A 25,245-nucleotide genomic window follows, 5' to 3' on the forward strand; every position below is an offset into this window, starting at 1 on the left:
GTGATTCAGTGCAGGACCCAGACAGCCTATCACTCATCTTGTCAAACTCATGGCATAAACCTATCATTCACTCTGTCCCCCTCACGGTTACAAGATGGCTGCTACTGCTCCAAGCATCAGAACCTCCAAGCATAAAGCAGGCATTGGGACAATGAGTACTTTTTTCACTCTTCTCTTTTATTAGGGAGGAAAGTGGTTCTTAGGAATGCCATAGCAGAATTTCTGTTGTATCTGTAGACAAAACGAGGCTGCATGCCCTCACTTACACTAGTCACTGGCCAATGGAGTAGGATTGTCCCAACCGGTTTGGAACGATGATGATTCGTCCATGGGATGGGGCACACTGTTGCTGAACAAAGCCAGCTTCTGTTGTCATCAAGACCTGTCACACTTACAATAATGGAGACACTGAGCCAGCTACACAGTGAACTTTTTTTGTCTATTCTTGAACTTCATGTAAATGAAATCATGCATATGTGTTCTTTCTGGTCTGGCTTGTTTAGCTCCATGTCTGTGGGGGTCACCCTTGCTGCATATAGTAGCAGCTCATCCCTTCTCATTGGTGCACGCTGTTCATTGTCTCAACATAGCACAATGTGTTAATCCTTTCAGATATTGATGGGCACTGGGGTCCGTTTCCTGTGGGGTTGATTATGAGCAGTGCTGTCATTAATGATCTTGACCTTGTCTCTGGGTGAACATAGGTATGTGGTTCTTTTAGGCATATATTAATAGCTAGAAAGGGGAATGTCCGGGTAATAGGACACATGTATGTTCTGCTTCAGCAAGTACCACCCATTTTTCAAAGAGGTTTTACCATCTTACACTGCTACCGATGGTGGGAGGAATTCTGGTGACTGCACACCTTCCCTGGAACTTGGTAGTTTTCACTGGAGTTCTGGTGGGTACATAGTTAGTAGTGCTCTGGGGTTTTAGTCTGAATCACCCTAAACACCAATGAAGTTCAGTGCTTCTACTTTGGGTTATTGGTCATTCGGATGTTCTCTTGATAAGGAGTCTGGCCTGATCTTTTGTGTAACAGCTAACTAGGGCTGTAAGAATGCTGCATAACAAAGCACCCCGAAGAAGCAACATTCTCTTGCTCTGGATCTGCAGGCTGGCTGCACACTGGCTGATGGAAGCTAGCCTGGGATGCAGGCCCCGCTGGGTGGGCTCCTTGGGGCACCTTGGGCTCAGGTTGCTATCAGCAACTAAGGCCCACAGACATTCTCTCTGAGGCCCAGGCAGAAGGGCAGCAGCCCCAGTGGGGTGCTCTCTCTGGGTGATGGCAGAAGAGAAAGAGCAAACTCCCTGCACACATACTTGCCATCACGTGAGTCCAACACTCACTGTCCAGAGCAAGTCACGTGGACACAGATGCAGTGTCACTGGGGAGGAGAGGGGGCTCTCTCTCTGCAGGGAGAGAGGAATGAGCACTGCTGAACACACCACAGGACAGCACTGGTATTTTGGGGTATTTTTAAACAACTCATGTGATTCTACGGTTCAGCCAGGGTTAAGTACCCCTGACCTACAGTCACACTGCTAGCCAGCCAGCCGACACAAATCAGGCTTAGCTGATTTTAATTTGTTTCCTAAAAGCACTTGACTCAACTAAAATCCATTTCTCGTGGAGATATTTTCTTTGGAAGAGAATCCCTACAATTAACATGGCAAACTATCTTAATGATTTATTTTAACTGGATTGCATGATCTCAAGTGGCGTGCCTGTGTTCGATGCACCTCTAGCCTTCTCAGCCCTAACTCAGTGCAGAGAAGTGGAGACGTGTCAGGACAGGAGGTTGTTGGAGAGTGGAAGGAGCAAAGGGATCACCGTGTGAGCTCCATGAGGGCAGGGACTTTGTTCTGGGCAGTCACTGTTGTGTCCCCCAGTGCTTCAAAGAGTGCCTGACACAGAGTAGGCACCCAGTAAATAACCTTCCAGTTAATGTGTGCGTGCACGAGTAGACAGTGGGGCTGGAGTGGGGAAACGAACGGTGGGTGGGTAGGCGGTTGGTTGGTGAGAGGTACAGGTGGGTGAACGGGAGGGAGGGTGCGTATACAGTGGGTGGGTGGACAGTGGGCAGGAGGGGCAATAACTGACAGTAGAGAGGGTGGATGGGTGAATAGATGGCTGGAAGACTGGCTAGGTAGAAGAGCAGTGGTGGCTAGGAGGACAGAGTGGATGGGCAGACAGGTGGAGAAGAGGATGACGGATCGGTGCGTAGCTAGGGGTTGGATGGGTGGATGGAAGGAAGAGTGGGGGGATAGATATGTGGGTGAGCGGGTAGAGAATGAATGGATGGGCAGAGAGTGGATGGTCGGAGGAATGATTAGGCTGGCAGGTGGATTGTGAATGGGTAAGTGGGCAGAGGGCTGTGTAGGAGGATGCTGGCCGAGTGGGAGATCACGGCTATCTTGCAAAGCTGTTGCTGACCAGGACGGTTTTGGTGCCTCCCAGGGTTTTCTGACTTGCTGCTCTCCATCCCTGTGAGTGCCTCCCTGGAGGCCGGGCGAGAGGTGGAGGGCAATGGCCACGGAGATCAGCGCCCGGGGCCAGCAGCGCACCATCGGGAACGAGGAGTACAGCCTGTACAGCAGCCTGAGCGAGGACGAGCTGGTGCAGATGGCCATCGAGCAGAGCCTGGCGGATAAGACGCGGGGCCCGGCCACCGCCGAGGCCACCGTGTCTGCACGTGCCAACCGCCAGCCGGCCCATTTCTACCCATGGACCAGGTGAGCGAGGACGCCGATGTGGGGTGGAAGCAATGTGGGCGCAAACGCCGTTGATCCACGTCAAACTAGTCTGGTCTCTAGAATTGTTCTGCTTTGGTTGTTGGGCCAGAGGGCGTGCACACCAGAAGAGGGAGAAAGCACCGCACGATTGGACGTGGTCAGGCTGCAAGCCCTGCTTCTCCACTTCTCCATCCTGTCAGGATTTGGAGCGTGTGCACACACACACACACACACACACACTTAGCATGTTTTTCAGGTTTCCAGGACCAGGACTCCAGCCATGCAGTGGACCATGTGGGATCTGGTTTCCTTAATCACTAGGCCACAGGGCCAGCCCACTGGGATACCTTTTTAAACATGTCAATAATTCACATTTGTTAGTAAGTTACTGAGCTCTGACACTGCCAACAACCGCGGTAGGTGCCGTACACACTCTGCCTTGTTTCATACTCTTAAGGATGAAGGATGCTCCAGGCAGGATCTCTGTCATAGTCTCGTCTCACAGACGAGGAAACTGAAGCTCAGGACTGAGTCACCTGTCCGGCGTCACACCGCCAGAGGGTGATATTGCGGGGAGCAGAGCCTCTGGCTCCAAAGCCCATGCCCTGGCTTTGCAACACTTTTATCTTCGAACGCTGTGGAACGGATACTGATCCAGCTGGTGATTCCAAGTCTATTCACACTGCCTCCCCGAATCAGCCATGCCCAGCTTTTCCGGCACCAGAGTCTGGTTTTGTGGAAGACTATTTTTCCCTGGACTAGACCAAGGGCGTGGGTCGGGGGACATGGTTTATGAGCACGCAAGACCTAGATCCCTCGCATGCTCAGTTCACAACAGGGTCCGCGCTCCTATGAGAATCTAATGCTGCCATGCTGCTGCTCTGACAGCAGGTGGCGCTCAGGCGGCAATGTGAGTGATGGGGAGCGGCTGTAAAATCAGAGAAAGCTTCAGTCCCTCACCCGCCACTCACCTCCTGCTGTGTAGCCTGGTCACTAACAGGCCATGGACCAGTACCAGCCCGTGGCCTAGGGGTTGGGGCGCCCTGCCCAAGAACCCATGTCCTGGATACACAGGACGTCTGTCCAGCAAAGCCATTCCACCTCCTGTCCTGGTTCCCCTGCTTCAGCCGCCCTCCTTGTCCAGATCACGAACTGTCTACGAGCAGCTCCGTCTGATAAAGTAAGGCACGAGTCACAGTGTGATTCACAGATGCAATCTTAAATATCCTAACAGCTGTGTGAAAAGTAAGGAGATGGGCCAGCAGGTGGCATAGCAATGAGGTCCCTAGACTCCCACATGGTCGACCACAGTTCAAATCCTGGACCTGGCAGCTTGCTTTCTCACTTTCTCTCTGGTGAGCACACAAGCCTTATAGCAATTTTTAAAATTAATAATAATAAATAAAATAAAAATTCTAAAAAAGTAAGGAGAAACAGGCAAAGTCCATTTTCATATACATTTTATATCCAGAATATCAGTATTTTCACATGTCATCAATATAAAACTATGAATCATAATTTTACTTTCCTTTCTTCCTGTTGAGTCTTTGAAATCCGGCGTGTGTCTCACCCTCACAGAACACCTTGACTCAGGCCAGCCGTGTTTCGAGGACTCACTGGCCACATGTGGCCAGGGCTGCAAACATTAGACAGTGAAGAGCTAAAGGCCACCTTTCTTAAAGAGGTGGGAGCCAAATGGTCTTAAAACACTTTCGGAAAGGAAATATATACATTGTAATGCCCTGAGTCAAGGTCAAGGATGTATTTTGGGATGAGTGGCAGGGGCTGGGAATTGTGGTAACAATTGTGTAGATGTCACCTCGGGGCACAGGGTTCAAAGCACATTGTCTCCAGAAACCAGCTGACGGCTGTGTGACCCTGGGCAAGTCACTTAACCTCTGAGAACCTCAACTTCCTTCCCTTGTAAAATCAATAAACAGACTCGTTAGGAAGTGCACTCAGAGGTGACGGGGTGGGTAAACCTGTGAGGGCCAGGATGGCCAGAGCTGAGGAGCCCCTTCTAAAGCAAAGGCAGGCAGTCCCCTTGCGCAGCTGGGACGAGGACGCGGGTTCTGAGTACCTGCTGCACCGAGGACGCCCTGTCCCGGACCCGGTCTGTAAAACAGAAACCCAGAGCCAAGAACGTGGGTCACTGAGGCCGGTGCTTGCAGAGGCCCTGGTTCCCGTTCTGGCCAGTTCAGCCAAGTCTGACCACAGGTTCCTGTTTCTCAGGAGGGGTCAGAGAGAAATAAGGCGTCCCCCTCTGTCCTCCAGGCACCTGCAGCCTCCTCCATTGTGGGGGCCCTGGGAGCCCCGAAATCCCCGGAAACTTTAGAACAGAAGGAGCCCTTGAGCCCCAGGCCCCACCCTCCTCTTCACCTGGTGAGAAAGGGGCAGAGACATGGCCTCCTGTGTAAAAAGCTCCCAGAGAAACGTGAGGTCACTCAGGAAGGGGCAGAGACATGGCCTCCTGGGGGAAAAGCTCCCAGAGAAACGTGAGGTCACTCATCCAAAGTCAGGCAGGCCTCACCCCAAATCCAGGCATAAGCAGGAGAGCTGAGATGGGCCAGCCTGCCTAGCACTCTCCTGGTGTCCCCTGAAACCTCCTGGAAGGTGTGTAGAAGGGGTCTGGAAGGAGTTCTGGGTCTAGAAGGAGGCCAGGCTCAGCCCCAGGATGAAAAAGCCCCCTGAGGGACCAGCAGTTACCGTAATGGCTATGTCGCTGGACTTCCAAGTAGTTGACCACTGTTCGAGTCCTAGACCCGGTGGCTTAAACTCACGCCAGGCGCGTGTGCGTGCGTGCCCAAGATCCTGAGAGGAGAATGGAGGAGAACGGATTGCGGCGTGACCATCCCCCCTGGGGGGTGATTTCTTGCTTTCTGTCTCTATGTCTCTCTCTGTCTTTCTGGTGAGTGCACGTGACCTATAACAAAAACCTCTCCAAAAAAAAAAAAAAAGAAAGAAAGAAAAAAGCCCCTTGATACAAAGTCTGGTGCCATTCTCCCTCACGCCCTGCGAGTGCACACTGAGAACCTGCACAGCTGAATCCAGTTCACGCCTTCAAAGGCCACGTCTGTGCCCACTTCACCAACGACAGGACATGCCCACAGAGGGGCCAGGAGCTGAACCGGAGTCTGCCCCACTCTGAAGTGTGCATCCTGCACCGGGCTTCTGACCCCACAGGCCTCTTCCTGCTCCTCCTCCTCCCTGTGCTGCGGGTTTTTGTCTCAGTGTGTCCCCCTCCCACCCACAGAGGCTCAGGGTCCCCAAAGTCACATGACACACACATGCACACGCTTGTCCTTACGCTCCTAGACTTAGCACTTCAGTGTGCACAGCCCCGCGGGAGTGCTGGTTTACCTCGCTCCCCCGGCACCAGGGTCACCCACGTAAACCCAGAGCGTGTGCAGTAGCAGGGTGTCATACGTGTCCAGGGGCTCCATGTGGCCAGCTCCTTCTCATCCTCAGGTCTCGGTTAAATGTCACCTCCTCAGAGAGTCCTGTCCTGATGGCCTCCCAGGTCGGGCAGTTCACCCGGCCCCCATGCTCTCCTGGCCCTGTCCTTCATGGACCCGATGACACTTTACAGTTCTCATTTCTCTGTCTGTTTCTTTCATTAATCTGAAAACTCCTCCTGGGCTGGGCCTCGTGCCCATCTTCCCTCCCGTGAAGCCCAAGCCTGGCCCATGGCAAGAATCAAGAACTAGCTGTGAGCGAGTGAATGGGTGAACGGCGGCAGAAGTGTGGACAGAGACGTGGGTTTGGAACAGTCCCTCTGTCACTTACTGGCTGTGCAATTTTGAGCATGTTACTTTCCCTTTCTGGGCCGCAATGGCCTTATCTCTGCAGAGGCAGTAACAGAAGCTGACTTTGCTCACCTTGAAAAGCCAGTAAAAGAGGCAGGTGTCAGCATCTACCCCGCATTCTGCAGTTCGAATGATTCCCCCCCCAACCCCACCCCCAGCCCTCTCAGAGTGCCCAAGCCCCAACCTCAGGGCTGCCTCTGCTTCGTAGATGAGCCTCCATGTCACCCTGGTAGGCCTCCTGAGAGAGTCCCCACCACGCTGTGACCTCCTCGGGGACGAGGAGCAAACGATGTTCACTTCTGTGTTCTCAGTGCCCAGCTAAGAGCTTGGATAGTTGTAGGCCCTTAATAAATACTTGTAGGCAAATAAGTGCACTTGCAACCAATCAAACATCCTAGGAATGTAATGTACATTATCATCTTACATCTGTGGACAGAAAGGTCAACAGGGTCTTTGGGGGCCTAGACGTGCGAGCCACACGCACATCACAAGGAAAATGCAACATCGCCTTCTATCCCCATCTTCCAGTTTGCTTCTCCCCACAACCATATGAGGGATGGAGTTTGAAAGATGCATTTGCCAAACCTTGACCTGCCAGGGGCTCCCCATGGGGCAGACCTGGCTTCCCACCCCACAGGGAAGTAAGGCTCAGGTCCCAGAAGCAGGGAGCTCGAGATGACTCTGGATGGACCAGCAGGGGTATCGAGGTCTTTAAACTTCTGCATTTTATTTAAGGCTACATTTCTAAGAAGCCAAAGGAGGAAAACATGAAGCAGGAACTTGCTTGGGCTGATGTGTACACAGCTGAAAGCAGTTCAAATCCAGCCACCTACACTGGGTGTGCACTTAGGGTATGGCTGATCCCCTCCCAGCACCTGGATATGGATCAGGCCCGGACCTTGCCCTCCATAAGCTCACACTCTAGTGAAGATAAAGACCCAGAGGCATGTGCCAACCCAGGAGGGAGAAGACAGCAGTGGAGCCTGCCCAACTGTAGAGGGATTCAGAAAGGGTTGGTGAATTCAGTTGAGGAGGTGGGCTTTGCAGGACGAATAGGAGTTTGTCAAGCAAGCTAGAGGGAGCAAATCTCTCTGAGCTTCAGTTTCCTCATCTGCAAAAGGAACCCAATTATATCTCCTTCAGGATAATAAGTGGGCTGGGGAATAAAATGAGGTGTTTTATACAATGTGGCCTTTACAAGGCTGGGCACAGAACAGGTACTCAATGAATCGCAGCCGTGCGCGGGGGACCAAGCTGCCCAGCCTGGAGTTCACGCTCCCCTCTACATGCCATTCCTCTCTGGCCAACTTTGAAAGGGTGTGGTGGTGAAGGAGGAACAGAACCTTTACAGGTGGGAGGCTGGCTCAGGCACCCTGCAGGGACGAGGGGGAGGGCGCTTATATGGTGAGCTCTCCCTCTGCCCAGGAGGGCAGGGGGCTGGCTCCACAGGAGTTTGGGATCTCGAGCCCTTCTGAGCCTTTGTTTGGATCACTCATTTAAATGTATGGGGTCGAAAGAAAGGTCATGACAGTTTCTCTGCAGAAATGCAGCATGATTTTTCCGATGACCCGATATTAGGCATCCACTGCATGCCAGGCCTTGTTCTCTTGATGTCAGTGCTTGGCGTGGTTTGGCATGAGGATCTGGTGAGAACACAGGTAGAGGATCCTGGCACAGGGTGGGAGTGGGCACTCTTTTGGGTTGGTCAGCTCCTTCCTCATTAAGGTGCCTGCTGGCACCTGCGTTCAGCCAGGCCCAGCCCAACTGAAGCCATTGTTGAATTACGGGGCATGCTGTCACAGCCTGCTCCCCACTCTCTCCCAGCCTGACCCCCAGAGTCAGGGCATGGTGACGTACTCCCAGCCCCAAACTTGCCCACTGACACAGCAAGGATGGGCCCTACCTGAGTCTCTTCTGGGTCATGACCTGCACCCACATCCTGCCCCAGGCAGCTTCCCTTCACCTCTGTGACTCAGCCCTGCGGGTTCGGGTTCACTGTGCTGGGAATCCCCGGTTCAAGGCCCAAGGGGAAATGGGGCCTCTTGTCTTGAGCACGGAACTGGGAGGGGGCCTGGCTTCCCATCCAGCTCTGAGACACAGCTCTGTAACTCTGAGCGGTCACCCTACCTGACCCCAGAATCAAGTTAATACACCCTGATTGCAGTGCCCCCAGAATGAGCTCTGCCCCGATTTCAGCAGCCCCCTGCAACAGAGGTGGGGGTGTCCTCGCCTCCCACTCTGCCGGCCTCGAGCGTCTTAAGGATCCCACAGAAAGACTTGTCTTATTGACCCGCCCCTCTAGCCCCCAGTACATGGTTTGGGACAGAGCTGATGGAGCTCAGTCTGTCTGTCCTCATCTGTGAAATGGGGACAGTAAACCCCCAGCCTCCGCTGATGGCGGGGGAGGAGGGAGACAGGTGATGGAACGGCCTCAGAAGCCCTCGCCTTACACTGGCTGAGCAGATGTCCTCACCATCTGGCTCCAACTCCACCAGCCTCAGTGCCCCTGCCCCAGTGCAGTGGGAACCCTGACCACTGACAGGTCCCAGGGTGAGGACGCTCCAGTGCCTATCGTCTCCCCAGAAACGTTCAATGGCAGCAGGTGATCAGAGGCCACACACAGACCAGAGATGAGGGAGGCTAAGTCTCGGGGATCAGCGGGGACAGAAGCCAGGGCTTCCTAAGACCACAGAGCTGGTGACAACCAAGGTGGACCAGGCCCCGGGCTGCCTCCACCTCCCAGCACTGGCCCCTTCTCAGGCAGGGGTGAGCACATAGGACACAGGGCCCAGCAGCTTTCAGGCCTGTGGGGAGCCCCCCGACCTGCCTGCCCTGCATGCTTTCCGGGGAGTGCGCACCTGGGTCTGTGTGACACTGAGTGTCCCCAGGCCACAAGAGCAGTGAGGGAGCTCCTGGTCTGGTCCTGCCTCCCTACTTTGCTAATGAAGAAACCAAGGCACAAAGAGGGGAAGAGGCTACTTCGAAGTGGCAGGGGCTTCTTTAAAGTCCCAGGGCCTTCAGCATGGAGGTCACAGAGCTGGGGAGTATAGAAAGGCAGGGCAAGTCCGTCTGACTCCAAGCCCGGGCTCAGGTGACCTCCTCCTGCATCCTTCTGCTGTAACCTCCACATTGTCTGTCCTCGGGCGGGGGGGCACGGCCCTCTCCTGAGGGGCTGGCAAGGGGGCACACAGAGACCGCTTGGCTCCTCAGCTTGCCCATCCTTGATCTGCCTAGCCAGCCCGAGGTTGACCCCTGTCATACTCCTGTCATCCTGGGACCTGCCACAGACCACTTCTCACATCCTCCGGCCAGGGACCTCTACCACTCCCGCCCTGGGTCTGTGTGACACTGAGTGTCCCCAGGCCACAAGAGCAGTGAGGGAGCTCCTGGTCTGGTCCTGCCTCCCTACTTTGCTAATGAAGAAACCAAGGCACAAAGAGGGGAAGAGGCTACTTCGAAGTGGCAGGGGCTTCTTTAAAGTCCCAGGGCCTTCAGCATGGAGGTCACAGAGCTGGGGAGTATAGAAAGGCAGGGCAAGTCCGTCTGACTCCAAGCCCGGGCTCAGGTGACCTCCTCCTGCATCCTTCTGCTGTAACCTCCACATTGTCTGTCCTCGGGCGGGGGGGCACGGCCCTCTCCTGAGGGGCTGGCAAGGGGGCACACAGAGACCGCTTGGCTCCTCAGCTTGCCCATCCTTGATCTGCCTAGCCAGCCCGAGGTTGACCCCTGTCATACTCCTGTCATCCTGGGACCTGCCACAGACCACTTCTCACATCCTCCGGCGGAGGAATGTCACCTTGCTCCTATCTGCCTCTCTCATGGTTGGCTGGGGAGGGGGCCGGTGGGGGTGGGGGTGAGGTTAACCTCATTGTTGTCTTATATGGTCATTTAAGTCTCCCAGGGCTTCCTCCAAGGGCCAAAAATAATTCGGAGACACAGCAGCTGTGTCCAGCACACAGAGAGGGCCCGGCCATCTGCTGTGGTGCAGAGCCTGTGTCTGTCTGTCAGTCTCGCCCCAGCTCTCCCTCCATCCTCGGCCCTGCCTCCAGCCATGACCCGCTTCTCCTATGCAGAGTACTTTGCCCTCTTTCACTCCTGCTCTGCGCCCTCCAGGTCCTCTGCGCCTCCTGCCAGTTCGACGGCCCCAGCCCCGGCCCCGGCGCCCAGGGGTTTGTTCCAGGAGGTCATGCAGAAGTTCAAGGCCTCCCAGCTGGCGTAAGTGACCCCGCAGGCTCTGACCATGCACACGCGTGCCCCTAACCTGGGTGGCAGGGAGGGGGTAGCAGGTGGTGCCTCCAGGAAAGCTGGAGCGGGGAGGCGGGGGGGGGGTACTAAGGAGGCACCTCCCAGGCAGACTCCTCCCAGGCGTGTCCCCAGAGACCCAGCTGCTGCTGGACTGGGCTCGGCCACTGCTCCAGTCTTCAAGGAACTGCCAGCAGCACTGAGCTTGTGAATGAACCCCCAGACATCCCCCAGAAGGGGGCCAATGTACTGCAGGAGTCCTGTGGGGCTCTGAACCTGGGGACTCAGCAGGAGGGAAACTGGGGAGAGGCCTTAGAATCCTGGGGACCCAGAGGGGCTCAGAGCTGAAGCTGGAGTGTGGGCTGCCCCCTGAGCACCCCCACCTTGCTTTCTGCCACCTGCCACGTCGGCTCCAGGATATACCCAGTTCCCATGTCCACAGCTTCCCTTGGCTTTGTCCCCTTTCTTTGTGGGGCCAGGTGCCGCAATCCAGAAATAATCCGAGCTGCAGGGGGCGGGGAGGGGGCCCTGTTTGCCTGGCACCATGGGGCTGGGCTAGTGGGAGCCTTGGAAAAGAGCTGTTCTCTTCTCTGCACCCTGTAAGTGACCCCAGATGCAGCTGAAACACAAGAGGGGCCCTGTGTCTGATCCCCTACTTCCCTGCCCAGTTACCTTGCCGGGAGGAGAGGGGCTACAGTGTTTCGTTTCTCCCGCCCGGGCCTTTTTCAGAGCCTGCCACCCGCCCCCACTTCCCGATGCTGTCGGTGGGGCTGAGTCTGAGAAAGAGACCCGGTTGTGGTCTCCACATAATTGCCGCTCTCCGTGTGACTGCTGAGAGTCGCTGTCCCCTCAGAGTTCTCTGTAGGACAGGGTTGGAAAGGACAAAGTGGCCACCAGGGTCCCGTCCACCTCCTTAGTCTCTGCTGGCCTATCATCCCCAGCATCCCCCACCTCGAGGTGGGGACTTTGAGCTCAGGTCCGACCATCAGCATGGAGAGCTGGGGTCCTTGCACCTGAGAGCCCAGCTGGGGGCCCTCCTGCCAGCGCTCTCACGACCCTGCCCCGCACTCCTGGCCAAGGCCACAGCACCGCAGCCTGCTCCCTCATTTCAGCCGGGGCCCCCGCAGGAGAGCTTTCAGGTGGAAGGGGGCACATACCCCGCTGGGGCTTCCCCGACACTGGACACTGCCGTGAGCTGCTCCCGCCGCTCCTGAGTGGAGCTCTCTGTTGATGGCCGCGGGACTCGGCTGGTCGGTTTCCATCCTCCCTGCTGGGTCTGTAGCTGAACCACATCTGTGCTCTCGTGCTATTAATAACCAGAGAGCGAGAGTCAGGAGGAAGTGCCGTGGGCGCAGGGAAAGCAGTCGGGCGGGTGCAGGGGCCCTGGCCAGGCACCCTCGCAGCCCATCCTCACCCTGGGGCAGTGGGGTCCTGGGAACAAGGCCTACCTCCAGCCTCACCCTCTCATCTGGGAAATGGGGCTATGCAGAAGTGGTTCTGGGAGTCACAGCTGCCGTGGGCCTTGCTGAGTCCCCAGGGATGGGGAAGGGTGCTCAGCAGAAGGATGAATCAATGGGCGAAGTGACTTTATGAGCCCAGCAAAGAAGATGTCCTTCACATCAGCCCTGAAATCTTCCTGACAGTTGGAAGTTTTGAACTGTGAAGGCTTCAAATTTGTTAATCCCTCAAGCATTTATGCTTCCAGCAGCTAGAGCGGGATGAGGGCTGGGGCAGAGGGGAGTTGGAAAGCACAGAGAGATGCCCCCTGGAGGAAGGCCCCTCCTCTCGGAGCTCCTCGAAGCTGGCGGGTCCTGAAGGTGGCCATGCAGGAAGGTCAGGTCGGGGCACTGTCTCAGGGAAGGCATTTAATTATCACCAGCCCTCTGTAGGGAGAGGCTCCTTCCCTCCCCAGAGGCTGGCTCTGGATGCAAAAAAAGGTCCCAGTTTAACGTCCACCGCAGACAGACAGTGCCATGGGCACAGCTGGGCCCCCAGTTCTCTTGTGACCCCCCAGGCTGCGAGGGGCTGAGCACCTGTCCAGAACCAGCTGGAACAAGCAGGACTGGGTGACCCAGAGTCCGCACCGCTTTCCCTCTGGAGAGAGGCCACCGGGCCGTGCCTCTGCCCGCTCCTGAGGACTGATCTGCTCCTTGCTCTCCAGGGCTGTGGACCCCGTGCTGAAGGCCATCAAGGAAGGCGATGAAGAGGCCTTGAAGGCCATGATCAAGGAAGGGAAGAATCTCGCGGAGCCCAACAAGGAGGGCTGGCTGCCGCTGCACGAGGCCGCCTACTACGGCCAGCTGGGCTGCCTGAGGGTGCTGCAGCAAGGTGAGGCTGGGTGCAGTGGGGGCCGGTGGGCCTGGGGTGGCTTCGTCCTCTAAGGCCTCGTAATCTCAGCCTGACAAGCACCTTGGTGACAGGGGCAGGCAAAGTTGTCACCCCTGCTTGGCAGTTAAAGTCCCTAAGTTGGGAGAGGGAAAGGAACAGGTCCCCAGCCCACACCCCCACCACGCACCCCCTGCTGCCACTTCCCCAGGCATCCCAGGACAAGAAAGCCTAATTCCAAGAAAAGGAATGAGGGAGGGCTGGCTCTGGGGAGAGCTGCTGCCAACACGTTCCAGAATGTCCCAGGGGCTGATTCGGTGTGGAGAATCCTGCAGCTGTGCCTGTGCCCTGCCAGGGCTGCCCCTGCCAGCTGTGGGACCCTTCTCCTGAGCTCGATTCAGATCTTCGGGTGCCCTCAAGCAGCAGAGGTCCCAGATAGCCCACCACATGCCTAGTGCAAGGGAAGGATTGGAGCATTGGAGGGGAGGACCAGGGCAGGCTTCCCGGAGGAGGTGGCCTCTGAGCTGCACTCTATCACTAGGAAGCTATAACACTCCTGGAGGAGACAAAGCGAAGGCGATCTATGGCAGGTAGATTTCCGAGGGTGAAGGTCTGCCCTAGGGAGGGGCAGGCGCCTGTGTTGTCAGGTCAAGCCTTCTCCTTCCTAAATTGCCCTGCGGTCCTACCAGCATACCCAGCAGCCGTTGACCAGCGTACCCTGCAGGAGGAGACGGCCCTTTACCTGGCAACCTGCAGGGAACACCTGGACTGCCTCAGGTCGCTGCTCCAGGCCGGAGCAGAGCCAGACATCTCCAACAAGTCCCGAGAGACACCGCTGTACAAAGGTGAGCCCCCCGGGGGTGGGGTGGGGGAGCTTCCCTGAGGAGTTCGAAAGCTGGGCTGGGGGGTAACAGGGGAACATTGCTTCCCCAGCTCTCCCCAGACCCAACCCCCCACTGTCCTCCCACGTGGTCTACGCTGAAGGAGGCAGGCCTCCCTCGGGTGCACGGTCTACGAAGTTGAGTGTGTTTCGCTGACATTTCCCAAGTACCTCCCATGGGCCAGACACGCTGAGCAATACTAATGGCTCCGTGGTGAAGAGATACGGGTGTGCCCGAGCACTTTCCGAGCCCGATGGGCTCTGACGCCTGATGTCAGCAAGGCAGGAGGTGTGGTGGGAGTGTGGGGAGAGGCCCAGAGGAGGGTCTGTGCAAGCTGGACCTGAGCCGGGATGATTTCGCAACTAGCCACGCAGGACGAACAGCATGGCAAACACAAGGCGGTCTGAGAGGGAGAGGGAGTGTGCCTCCGAGTGTCTAAGGGAAAGGAGCCTCTGGGTTATCCAGCACAGCAGCAAGGACATGCGTGGCGGCCCAGAGGCAGAAGCTGCGCAATCCTAACAGCTGGCGTTTACTGAGCGGCTACTATGTGCCAGCCACTGTCCTTTCATTGAACCCTTGTGTGCATCTGCATGTGCAGTAGGCATTGCTAATGTCCCCAAGATGATCCCAAGGCACACAGGTGTGAAATGAGCTACCCAGGTCACACAGCCTGCAAGGGCCAGACCTGGGACTGGAACTCAGGAAGCTGGATGCCCGCATCATGCTCAGAACCATGTATTCTGCAGCACTAGTCCATGCCAAGAATTCAAGCAATCAGCTTGGGTCTTGCAAACACGATAGGGCCTTTGTGATTTGAGAAACTACAGAGTCCCCTGATTCCCATGCGTGCACTCAGAACATTCACAGCAGCAGGGACCGGGAACCAGGCCAGGGATCCACTGCAGCTCTTCCCTACCCCACCCTGCCCCGTGCCCTGGCCACCACCTGGTGCCTCAGCTGTCCCACAGAGCTGGGCAAGTGGGAGCAGAAGCGTGGCTCTGGTCCCGCGTGCAATCCCACTAAGGACCAAGCACACAGAAGTGCCTTACATACATGGTCTCATCTGCTCCTCCAGTGGCATCCTCTCAGGAAGGTTGACTGTGGCTGGTGTACAGGTAGGAAAACCAAGGCTCTGGGACCAGCAGTTAGCGTAATGGCTATGTCGCTGGACTCCCATGTAGTTGACATGTAGTTTGAGTCCCGGACCCGGTGGCTTAAATTCATGCCAGGCACGTGTGCGTGTGTGCCCAAGATCCCAAGAGGAGAATGGAGGAGAAGGGATTGCAGTGTGGCCATCCTCCCTGGGGGGGTGATTTCTCACTTTCTGTCTCTCTGTCTTTCTGGCGAGCACACGTGCCCTATAGCAAAAACCTCTCAAAAAAAATAATAAAATAAAATAAAATAAAAAAGAAATAAAACCAAAGCTCAGGCAGGTGGAGAGCGTGGCCTGTAGGCCTGTCTGAAACACCACATGGGCCTCACCCCACCTGCTCCCCACTGACCCCCTGCACTATGACACTGACACAGGGGAGTATCCAGGGCAGTTCATCTGGACAAGTGCCCAGGTGCCCACCAACTCTAGCCAGAGCTAAGGGTGCATTTCAGGTCTCGAGAGAGATGAGGCCTAGAAGGAAGATTGAACAGATCGAGAAAGCTGTAATGAGCAATACTCAGTGAACAGATTTACCCCAGCTTAAATGAGTAGCCCTTGGAGGGGGAGGTCGAGCAGGAATATGACACTGTCCACCCTTCAGGGAGCCCCAGTAATGTGGAGGACTGGTGCAGGCAACATTGGAAGGGAGACACGGTAGGAGACATTCTGGAACATTCCAGAGGACAGAGATTCTGGACCTGACCCCTTGGGCTTGAACCCCAGTGCTGCCACTTACTGTCTGTGTGACCACGGGCAAGGCTGCCGCGTGTGCCTCTCCTGCTCGCCCGGGAAAGGTGCAGCACCACCACGTGCTGTGAGGGCAGTGAGGAGGAGGGAGTTAACACAGAGTGCTCAGACAGCTGGGCGTGGAGCAGCGCTGGTACGTGTCAGACAGCATTGCTGGTCTTGGCATTGGAACTACCTCAGTCACGTACCCTAGGCCCAGGGCAGGGGCTGGGACCGAGAGCACACCCCGGGGATGTTGCTGAATGAATGACTGACCAGTGAATGCGTGAACAGACAAGCGAACAGCTGAAGTCTCACTGGCCAGGCCTCGTCAGGCCCGGGCTGACCGTCTTCTCCCTGGGCACAGCCTGTGAGCGCAAGAACGTGGAGGCCGTGCGGATCCTGGTGCAGCACAGCGCGGACACCAACCACCGCTGCAACCGCGGCTGGACAGCCCTGCACGAGTCTGTCTCTCGCAACGACCTGGAGGTCATGGAGGTCCTGGTGAGCGGCGGGGCCAAGGTGGAATCCAAGAACGCCTACGGCATCAGCCCCTTGTTCGTGGCCGCCCAGAGCGGGCAGCTGGAGGCCCTGCGCTTCCTCGCCAAGCACGGTGAGTGGCAGGTCCCTGCTCACAGAGTCCTTAGGATGCGGGTAGGCGTCATCCTGTTGCCAGACTGACCTCCCGGTTGCTCCTCCTGGCGTGCTGTGTCGTGAAGGATGCTGAGGCCGTGCCCAAGGCTCGGTGGGAAGAGTCTCGGGCTCCCGATGATATCCGTAACCAGGCCCAAACTTTGGGGTACAGCCTACATGCCACGTGTTGGCCATCTTTTATCTAGCCCCATATCTTTGTTTTCCAATGACAAATCTGAGGCCCAGAAAAGGGAAGTGACTTACCTAGAGTCACACAGAAAAGTCATCGTAGAACTAGCCAGTCTCCACCACATCACACTTCACTAGGAGGAACCAAAGACAGCATTTAGATCACCTCCCTATTTTACAGGGGATGAAACCAGGGACACAGCGAATTAGTGCAGACCTGGGGTTGGAATTCAGATCTTTGCCCTCTTCGCTTGTGAAAAACCTTCATGGGGGAGAACGACACATTTCCCGCATCACCATGTTCCGGAAGCAGAAGACAATGACAGGCATTCTTTCGGTTAAAGAGCATTATATTCGCTGGGCAGCTGGTGGCACAGTGGTTAAGGCAGCTGGATCCCACATGGCCAACTATGTGGTTAGAGTCCTGGATTCAGTGGCTTGAAAATCATGCCGGGCACGCGTGTGTGCGTGCCCAGAGTCTCAAGAGGAGAACAGAGAAGACAGGATTGAGCATGGCCATCCCCCCGGAGAATGACTTCTCACTTTCCTTTCTCTCTCCCTCTATTTCTCTCTCTCTCGTGAGTACACGTGCCCTATAGCAAACAAACAAAAACAAAAACAAGAGAGAGTGCATTAGATTCTGATCTCCCCCCAGAATGCCTTCGATCTCTTTTCTCTCTCCATGGGAAGTAAGGGAGGGGCCAGAGGTGACCCGGAGCCCAGGGCTGAGCTGGTTCTTTGTCGGGGACCCACTGTTGTGCCAGACACGGCTGAGCACGAACTCAGAGCAGGTCGATGGCCTTTTCCAGGGCAGTCTGAGGTAGGGCGTGTCCTCATCCCATTTTACAGCTGAGGAAAGTGAGCCTCTGAGAGGCTAAATGACCAGTCACAGTCGGGGCTGGATTCTGACTCGCGGCCATCTGCCTCACCATGCACTCCTCGCTCTGTTGCCTCCACCCCCAGCCTGTGAGAGTCGCTAGTGGGAGTCTCTGCCCTGGTGACATGTGTGCATGTCCTCAGCACGTGCCCAGCAGGTGGGAAAACAGGCCCAGGGCACTTCTGTGCAGCCAGGGACAGATCTGCATGGGCCAGCACGGGGACGGAGGGGACGGCAGGCGCTGGGAGCCCAGACCAGGACGGGGCAGAGGGCAGGTGCTCAGCAAGCCAGGGCAAGCCCTCATGTCTAAACATCTGCCTGGTCTCCTGCTGGCACTCTGAGTCAGGTCTGCTCCCTTTGTGAGCTGAGTCTATTTTTCAATCTAAATATTTTTCTTGTGTGATCAGGCAGCCTTGCTGGTGGGGCCCCAGCCTTGCAGGGAGTCAGACTCTGAGAGCTCGGCAGAGTGTCAGGGCCATCCCATGCTCACCCCTCACACATGGGAGGAGGGCGGAACCTGCCTCTTGCCCAGGTGCCTCCACCCTGGATAAACGGCATGGCCGAGCGCCTTCCCTGGGCCAGGCACCGGCTGACAGAGATACTCGGATGTCTTTACTCTGCTCTAACCCTGAGGGTAGGTGCTCTTCTTCTTGGGCCACAGATGAGAAAGCCGAAGGTTCAGAAGGCTGCTTTAAGGCATGGAACCCATAAGTCATGAACCAGAAACGTCATCTGTCCTCGGCTGTCACCAAAGCTTGTGGGCCCCCCACTAGACCAGATGCCAGCTCCATTGTAATGGGAAAAGGATGCTCACCAGCCCGAGGGAAGCGGAACGCTCTGGGAGACACGTGTGCTTAGCGGGTGCTTCTGGTTCCAGGCCTTACTGACATGTCGTGGCTGTCTCAGTGCCATCTCTTGCTGGGACAATGGAAGTGGACCCTCTTTTTGCAGAGAAATCACACACACATCAGTTCTCGTCTGCCTTTGCCCAAGATGCGGTAGACTGGGCCGAGGGCGAACTGTCATCAAGCTCAGCTCTTCCTCCTATCGGCAAGGCTTAGTCTTCTTCCGGGGGTGACAGGAAGCAATCCCTCTCTTACTCCTTGAAGTGGAAGGCAGAGAGAAACAAACTCCAGTGATGCAGGGACATGAGGGGGCAGGCAGGGGCCATCAGGCCCAGCACCCACAGTGGAACACGGGATCTTGTCTCACACTCACAAAGAATGAGAGACGCAGACACAGAGAGGGCATAGCAAGTGGAGTTTATTAAGAGAGAGAGAAGGGGCTAGCAGATGGTGTAGCGGTTATGTCACTGGACTCCCCACCTGGCCAACCGCGGTTCAAGTCCCTGACCCAGTGGCTTCAAACTCCTGCCAGGCACGTCTGTGTGCGTGCGTAACCAAGATCTGGGAGGCAAATGGAGGAGAAGGGATTGCGGTGTGACCATTGCCCCAGGGGTTGATTTCTCACTTTCTGTCTCTGTATCTCTCTGTCTCTTTGGCAAGTGCATGTACCCTATAGCAAAAACTCTCAAAAAGAAAAAAAGAAAGAAAGAAAGAAAGAGAGAGAGAAAGAAAGGAAGAAGAGGGGGAAGAAAGAACAGAGCTCCCAAGTAGGGAACAGTCCCAGAAAATGGGTTGTAGAGGAGGGACTGGGAAGAGGGTTTTACTTGGTTAGAAGGGCTTTTTCTGGGCTTGTTCTCTTGTGCAAGCACTTCCCTCACAGTAGGGGGTCTCATGCTTGATGGGCCCAGTTATTTCTCTAATTTTGGAGTGGGTAGGACGGTCAGGAGATTCTTTGTCTAAAAGCTTTGGGTGATAGGAACCATTATCTTATCTGCTTCGAGAATGTGGCGAGGCCTGGGAAAAGGCTTTGTTCTGGGTCACGCTGCCTCGGCCTCCGAGCCACTGCAGTAAACCGTCTCTCCTGAGCAAGCAGTCCAGCAGTTGTGTCTCCGCCTTAAAACTTACCCATCTTGTAATTCCATTTTGGCCCTATATCCTAACTCTATTTTCAGGGTCCGTATCTCCTACTTCACCATCTCATCAAGTTATTGGGGTTTTCCTTCTTAGGGGCTCTGTGATCTACAGCTGCAAGCCCTGTCTCAGGGCAGAGCCTTACGGCAGAATAAGGGTTAAGCATGTGGCTTCTGCCATCAGGTCACCCACCGTGGCCTCTGCTGTCAGACTGCCAGGGTTCAAGTCTGGCTCACATTTGAGAGCTGGGTGGTTTGGGCCGAGTTGCCTGGGCTCTCTGTGTTTCTGTGTCCTCGTCTGTAGTGGAGGGAAGAGCAGTGCGGATCTCATGGGGTTACCCTGTGGCTTTCAAGAGCTCATGTAGAGCCAGGAACTCAGCTCAGTAAATACCAAGGTCACTGCAGCTGCTTTGAGCTCTCAGAGGCCTCTGTTCACACTGGCAGGCCCTGGGTCTCCATGCTGGCAGAGGGAGCTGGGCGGGCCAGAGCACACTTCTTCTCCCTCAGGGTCCTGGTTAAATGCTCCAGCACATGGAGACACTAAGTTAGTGCCACCGCGCCCAGCACACGGGGGGCGTTACCGCGAGGGCAGTGACTCCCCTGGTCACTCATCAGTCTGCTTCTCCTTCACCAGGTGCTGACATCAACACACAGGCCAGTGACAGCGCGTCGGCTCTCTACGAGGCCTGCAAGAATGGGCACGAGGAGGTGGTGGAGTTCCTGCTGTCGCAGGGCGCCGACGCCAACAAGGCCAACAAGGACGGCTTGCTCCCGCTGCATGTGGCCTCCAAGAAGGGTAACTACAGGTCAGCCCCGGCCTGCCCGGACCCAGGGACCCATGCCGAGGTGGGGGGCGGTACCTGCTGAATGTCCTGCCCACAGGGTCAAGAAGGCCAGTGGGGAGACCAGACTAGAGAGCACCTCTCAGGTGGAAAAGTGGCCCCTCCCAGTGCTAGCAAGCATGATTAGATCGTGATGAGATCATCCGAAATGGATCTAACAAGACAAACACTCTCCCAGCCCTGACCAGTGCTTGGCACTATGAACTTACTTAATCCTTTAAGCAGCTCAGCTTAAAGGATGCTAGTATTATCTCTGCTTTTCAGATGGGGAAGGTAAGGCACAGAGGTTGAGTGACTAGTCCGTGGTCACACAGATTGTAGGTGGGCCGGAACTCATTTGCTCCTAAAAGCCCTTGTCGCGTTGACAGGAATTCCACTCAAGGGGCCAGATATGGGTTTGAACTAATGAATCATTTGGAGGAGAATGCAAGGGTGACCTCGCAGCAATCGGCAGGCATGCAGGGAACGCCTGGGCTGACACTGGCAGTACCAGTGACAATAGCCAGCAGTTACCGAGCACTCCGTCTTGTGCTGGGTCCCTTGAGCAAGATAAGAGAAGTGTAAGCTCTCCAGAAGCAATCTGGCGGGAGGGAAGACGTGCACATATGCACACACACACACACACACACTCACTTGCACAAATGAATTCACGACGTAATGAGAAGCTTGATGAGCTAAGGTCTCTGGTGGTCCTGGCAGAGAAAGATGATCGTGGGCTGGAGGCAGGCGTGTGCTACAACTCACCTTGCTGGCTCACAAGAGCCGATGACATGCATCTCTACTCAACTCCCTGTTAAGTGACTTCACGGTAGCAGCTTAAAGTTGGCCATTGTGGGAGTATTTACACCAAGGGAATTGACAGATACCTCTCTCTTGTCCTCTCCTGCCACCCCTCCAACCGCCTGCCCTGTTTGAAAGCCAACTGTTCAACATTTACCAGCAATTCTGCTGGACTGGGAAAGACCAGCCAAGGAGGTGGGATCTCAGCTGCCCTTGAAGGATGGACAGAGCTCTGTACTTTTTAAAGGCTGGCCCATCTGTTTTTCTGAGGGCCTCAGCACAGTGCTGTGGGCAGGTGGGGCAGCCTTGATTCCCATTTCATAAGACCGAAAACTGAGGCTCAGGTAGTCTAGAGACTTGGTCCATAACAAGCCATCCCAGGGTGAGGACTTAAACCCATATGCTCAGATTTTCTGCTGGACAGTGTTTCCCCAACTTTGGCCACGTGCAAACCATCTTCCTGATTTTAGACATCTATAGTCTTATTTTCCTTTAAATAATATTTTAGTTAAAATGAATTTATTTTAGAAAGAAGATACTTATCACATGATTATATTGTTAAAGTTACCGAGGCATAATTAATGTTTAAAGCCCTTTTTAATCTAAAGTCTCATCTCACATAGTGCAGATGTCACACTTCGAGAAACACACACCAGGAGAAGAGGGAGAAAAGTGATCATGTGTGTTGGGGGGGGTCTATCATCTTCATAAAGGCAGAAGGGGAGGGTGTGAGAGTGACCTTCCAGAGAATGAAGTGAAGACACCAAGAGGCAGAGCTGACCCCAATGCCTAGCCCTTCTCTGCAGGCTGCCTGTCACATGATCAAATGAAGGTGTCCCTCCAACAGGTGCACAGAGGATGCCAGGCCTTCCCGGACAGCATAGCAGGTTGGAGGCAGACAGATCTGGGTTCAAATTCTGCTAAGGACACTGGGCAAGTTGCTTACCCTTTCTGAACCTCAGTTTCCTTTTCTGTAAGATGGAAAATAGTTTGCCTGCCTTGTGGGGTGGCTGAGACTAGTGCAAGGCCACCCTGGATACAAGGTGGAAAGGTAGCACCCAGAGGAGCACCTGGCCCCAGCAGGTGTTCGGAAGATCTGTGCTCATCGTCTCTTACATAGGGACAGGGCAGTCTATCATTTTCCACCTAAGCCCATCACAGGAAAAAAGAAGCTCAGCAGATAGGAATGAGCAGGCTAGACAGCACGTTTCTCTTCAGCGCCATAAAGGGCCCGACATCTGGCTGGCTCCGTGGCCTGGTGATTGGGGCAGTCAAATCCCACATGGACTACCCCACGGTTCGAGTCCCAGATCTGATAGCTGAGGAAACGTGCCAGCTCACTGTGTGTGCCCAAAATCCCAATAGGACGGAGACATGGAGGAGAAGGGGTTGCCCATTGAAGGGTCCTTTCTCTCTGTCTCTCTCAGGCTCACATACATGCTCTCTGGCAAAATTAGAAAAAAAAGTAGGGGTAGCATTGTTCAGTTTGGACCACACGGTTTACCTGGAACCCAGCCTAGCAAGGTCTACAGCATGTGAGCAGAAGGAGCTGGTCCTCGGACCCCTCCTTGCCCCCTGGGCCCCACACTGGCCCACCCATTAGTCTCTCTGGGGTATCTGTTAAATGACACATCCCAGAACCAATGAACCAGAATCTCTAGGACAGAAGGAACCCAACCCTGCTTAAAAAGCTCCCTGAGTAAACCAGTCCAACCACCCATAGCTTCGAGAGCTGGGAACCGCTGATCTGACCCAACCCCTGATTTAACGGAGCAGAAAGCTGAGGCCAGAGATGGGAAGAGGCTTTCCGGATAGTAGCAGAGCTGGGACTGCCACGTGGGCTGCCTTCTCAGGGACAGGGACGTTGACAGTCTGGCCTGGGCTGGAAGAGAAGCCAAAGGCACACCGGGCAGCCTGAAGGTTGAGCAGGGAGCAGTGGTGTCTGCCTCCGAGACTCCTGTTGGATTCACCCAGCTCCCAAGACAGTTCCCTAGTTGTTCACCCTCCGTCCCCAGGCAGCATGCCCCTCTATTTCCCAAGGCTGAATGAACCAGGCCACTTTTCAAGAGCTGCCCAACAAAGGGTTAAAGCCTGGGTGGCAACAGCTTCTGCCACCTGCCAGAGGCCAGGCCAGCCAGCCCCAGCTCTCCCCTCATTCCCTGGGCCTGCAGCATAAAGGGCCTCTCACGCTGACCTCTAGAGGCTGCTCAGGGACTTGGTGTGACATTTTCTAGGCATTCCACACTGCCGCCAGCCAAGACACGCTGCCTGTCACAGCACGCAAAGCCAGGCCCACCAGGGGCCTGGTGCTGTTAAGAGGTAGAACCTTCTGTTCAGGGCACTTAGCTGGAGGGCCCGGTGTTCACCCAGAGACTCCCAAGTCTTCATCACCTCCAAGGCCCACCTTGTCCTGTTTTTAATTTCTACTTTAGCAAAGGCACCTTATGAAATTCAAGGTCAACAAGGCAGATTACTAAGAAATGGTGTGTGAGTTTGACAAGAGCAAATGCCCAGAGAATAGCAACAAAAGCCACGCTTGTATACATCCCAAACCTGGGAGCAAACTCCCAGGAGCTTGCAAACCCTGCAGCCTGGCCTCAGCCTCAGAAATCCTAACGGAAGTGGCCTGCCTGTGGCCATGACTCGCGAGTTCCTAAAAGTTGCCTAATGATTTTATTGCACAGCCCAGGAAAGAACCAGTCCCCGAGAGCCTCATTAGTGGCCAGCAATAAACACAGACTTGCATTTTGAGACTCACTCTGACCCCCTTGTTTTAAACTATTTTTTTCGTTTTTTTTTTTACTTCTGATTTATAGTACCATTGCTGAATTTTATCTATTTTTGCAAACCATTTAAAATTCTTTCTGGCGTAAGGTAGAATACAGAACATTTAACACATGAATTAAAAGCAAGTGAATGTCTCCATTAGGTGAAAGGGAAACTGAGGCTCAGAGCTCAAGAAAATAAGGAAGCAGATTGACTGCTGTGTCTTCTGGAGGAACATGATGAAGGTTCCTATCAAGCTTTCTCAGACTGTGGTTTATTGATTACCCACAGCCTCTCCTCAGGCCTGCTGAGTCAGGCTTAGGTGACAGGGCCCAGGAATCTGCATTCTAGTGACTTCTTGAATGGTTTTGCATCACACTGTGCATGAGAACTGCAATTTTCATCCTCAGCAAGTTCCAAGCTCTCTGAAGGCCCAGAGAGCCCAGACACACACATTTCCTGCTGCAGAGTACACAGAGCTGCTGTGTGCCTGCCCTTGCATCGCACTTCTCTGCTGAGGAGCCGCCCCCCTGCTCTGGCTCTCAGCATGTCCTGGGGGAGCTGCAGACTTTCCCCAGCAGAGACCCCCTGGGGCAGGAGTCCCATTGTGCCCTTGGGAGCAGCTTCAGGCAGATTGTCCTGACCTGGCCTTTCTGGTTCCAGCAGCAGGATCACATGGCTCAGAGGAGAGGAAACTCGACCTCCCAACATACATGTACATGTGCGTGTGTGCACGTGTGTGCACTGTGCACGTGCGCATACACACGCACACAGACACTGCAGGGCAGGGAGTGCAGCTAGCAGAGCTGCTAGCTGTGGGCAGCTGGTTCCCCTGTGAAAGTCAAGCCACTGGTCCGATTCACACTGAATGCTGACAGAGGTCAGACTCATGATGGGGTGACCCAGAGCGCCTCTGTGCTGGTGTAGCAGGGGCAGTGGGCTGCGAGGTGAAGGTACTGACAGCCATTGTTTATTGACACGGGGGTCCGACTGGTGTGTAAGCCCTCATCACATCCTCCAAAGCAGCCCAGGGACTTTGTAACCTGGCATAGCAATCCCCTATGGCGTTGTTATGGAGAGTAACTGAGGGGCCAGCGGAGACGCAGAGGTTAAGGTGCCGGATCCCACATGGCGTTTGACTTTGCAACTCGAATCCCAGACCCAGCCGCTTGAGAGACACACTAGGCTCATGTGCATGCGTGCCCAAAATCCCAAGAGGAGGAGGGACTGCGCACACCCATCCCCCTGGGGTGATTTCTCACTTTCTGTTTTTGCCTCTCTCTGGTGAGTGCACACACCCTGTAGCAAACTGGG

The 25,245-nt window shown here is 55.1% G+C and overlaps 1 protein-coding gene across 1 annotated transcript in view; it reads left to right on the forward strand.

Annotated features, from left to right (window-relative positions):
* ASB2 (ankyrin repeat and SOCS box containing 2) overlaps positions 1-25,245 on the forward strand; it is a 46,359-nt gene that overhangs the window by 11,462 nt on the left and 9,652 nt on the right. Inside the window, exons 2-7 of the mRNA XM_006165422.3 lie at positions 2,462-2,736; positions 10,656-10,757; positions 12,946-13,112; positions 13,799-13,954; positions 16,237-16,482; positions 20,178-20,349. Of these exons, the coding sequence (XP_006165484.1) occupies positions 2,531-2,736; positions 10,656-10,757; positions 12,946-13,112; positions 13,799-13,954; positions 16,237-16,482; positions 20,178-20,349 (1,049 nt within the window). The 5' untranslated portion in view covers positions 2,462-2,530. The remainder of the gene's footprint in view (positions 1-2,461; positions 2,737-10,655; positions 10,758-12,945; positions 13,113-13,798; positions 13,955-16,236; positions 16,483-20,177; positions 20,350-25,245) is intronic.

Source organism: Tupaia chinensis, unplaced genomic scaffold (genome assembly GCF_000334495.1).
Source record: "Tupaia chinensis unplaced genomic scaffold, TupChi_1.0 Scaffold143913_1, whole genome shotgun sequence".
NCBI lineage: Eukaryota > Metazoa > Chordata > Mammalia > Scandentia > Tupaiidae > Tupaia > Tupaia belangeri.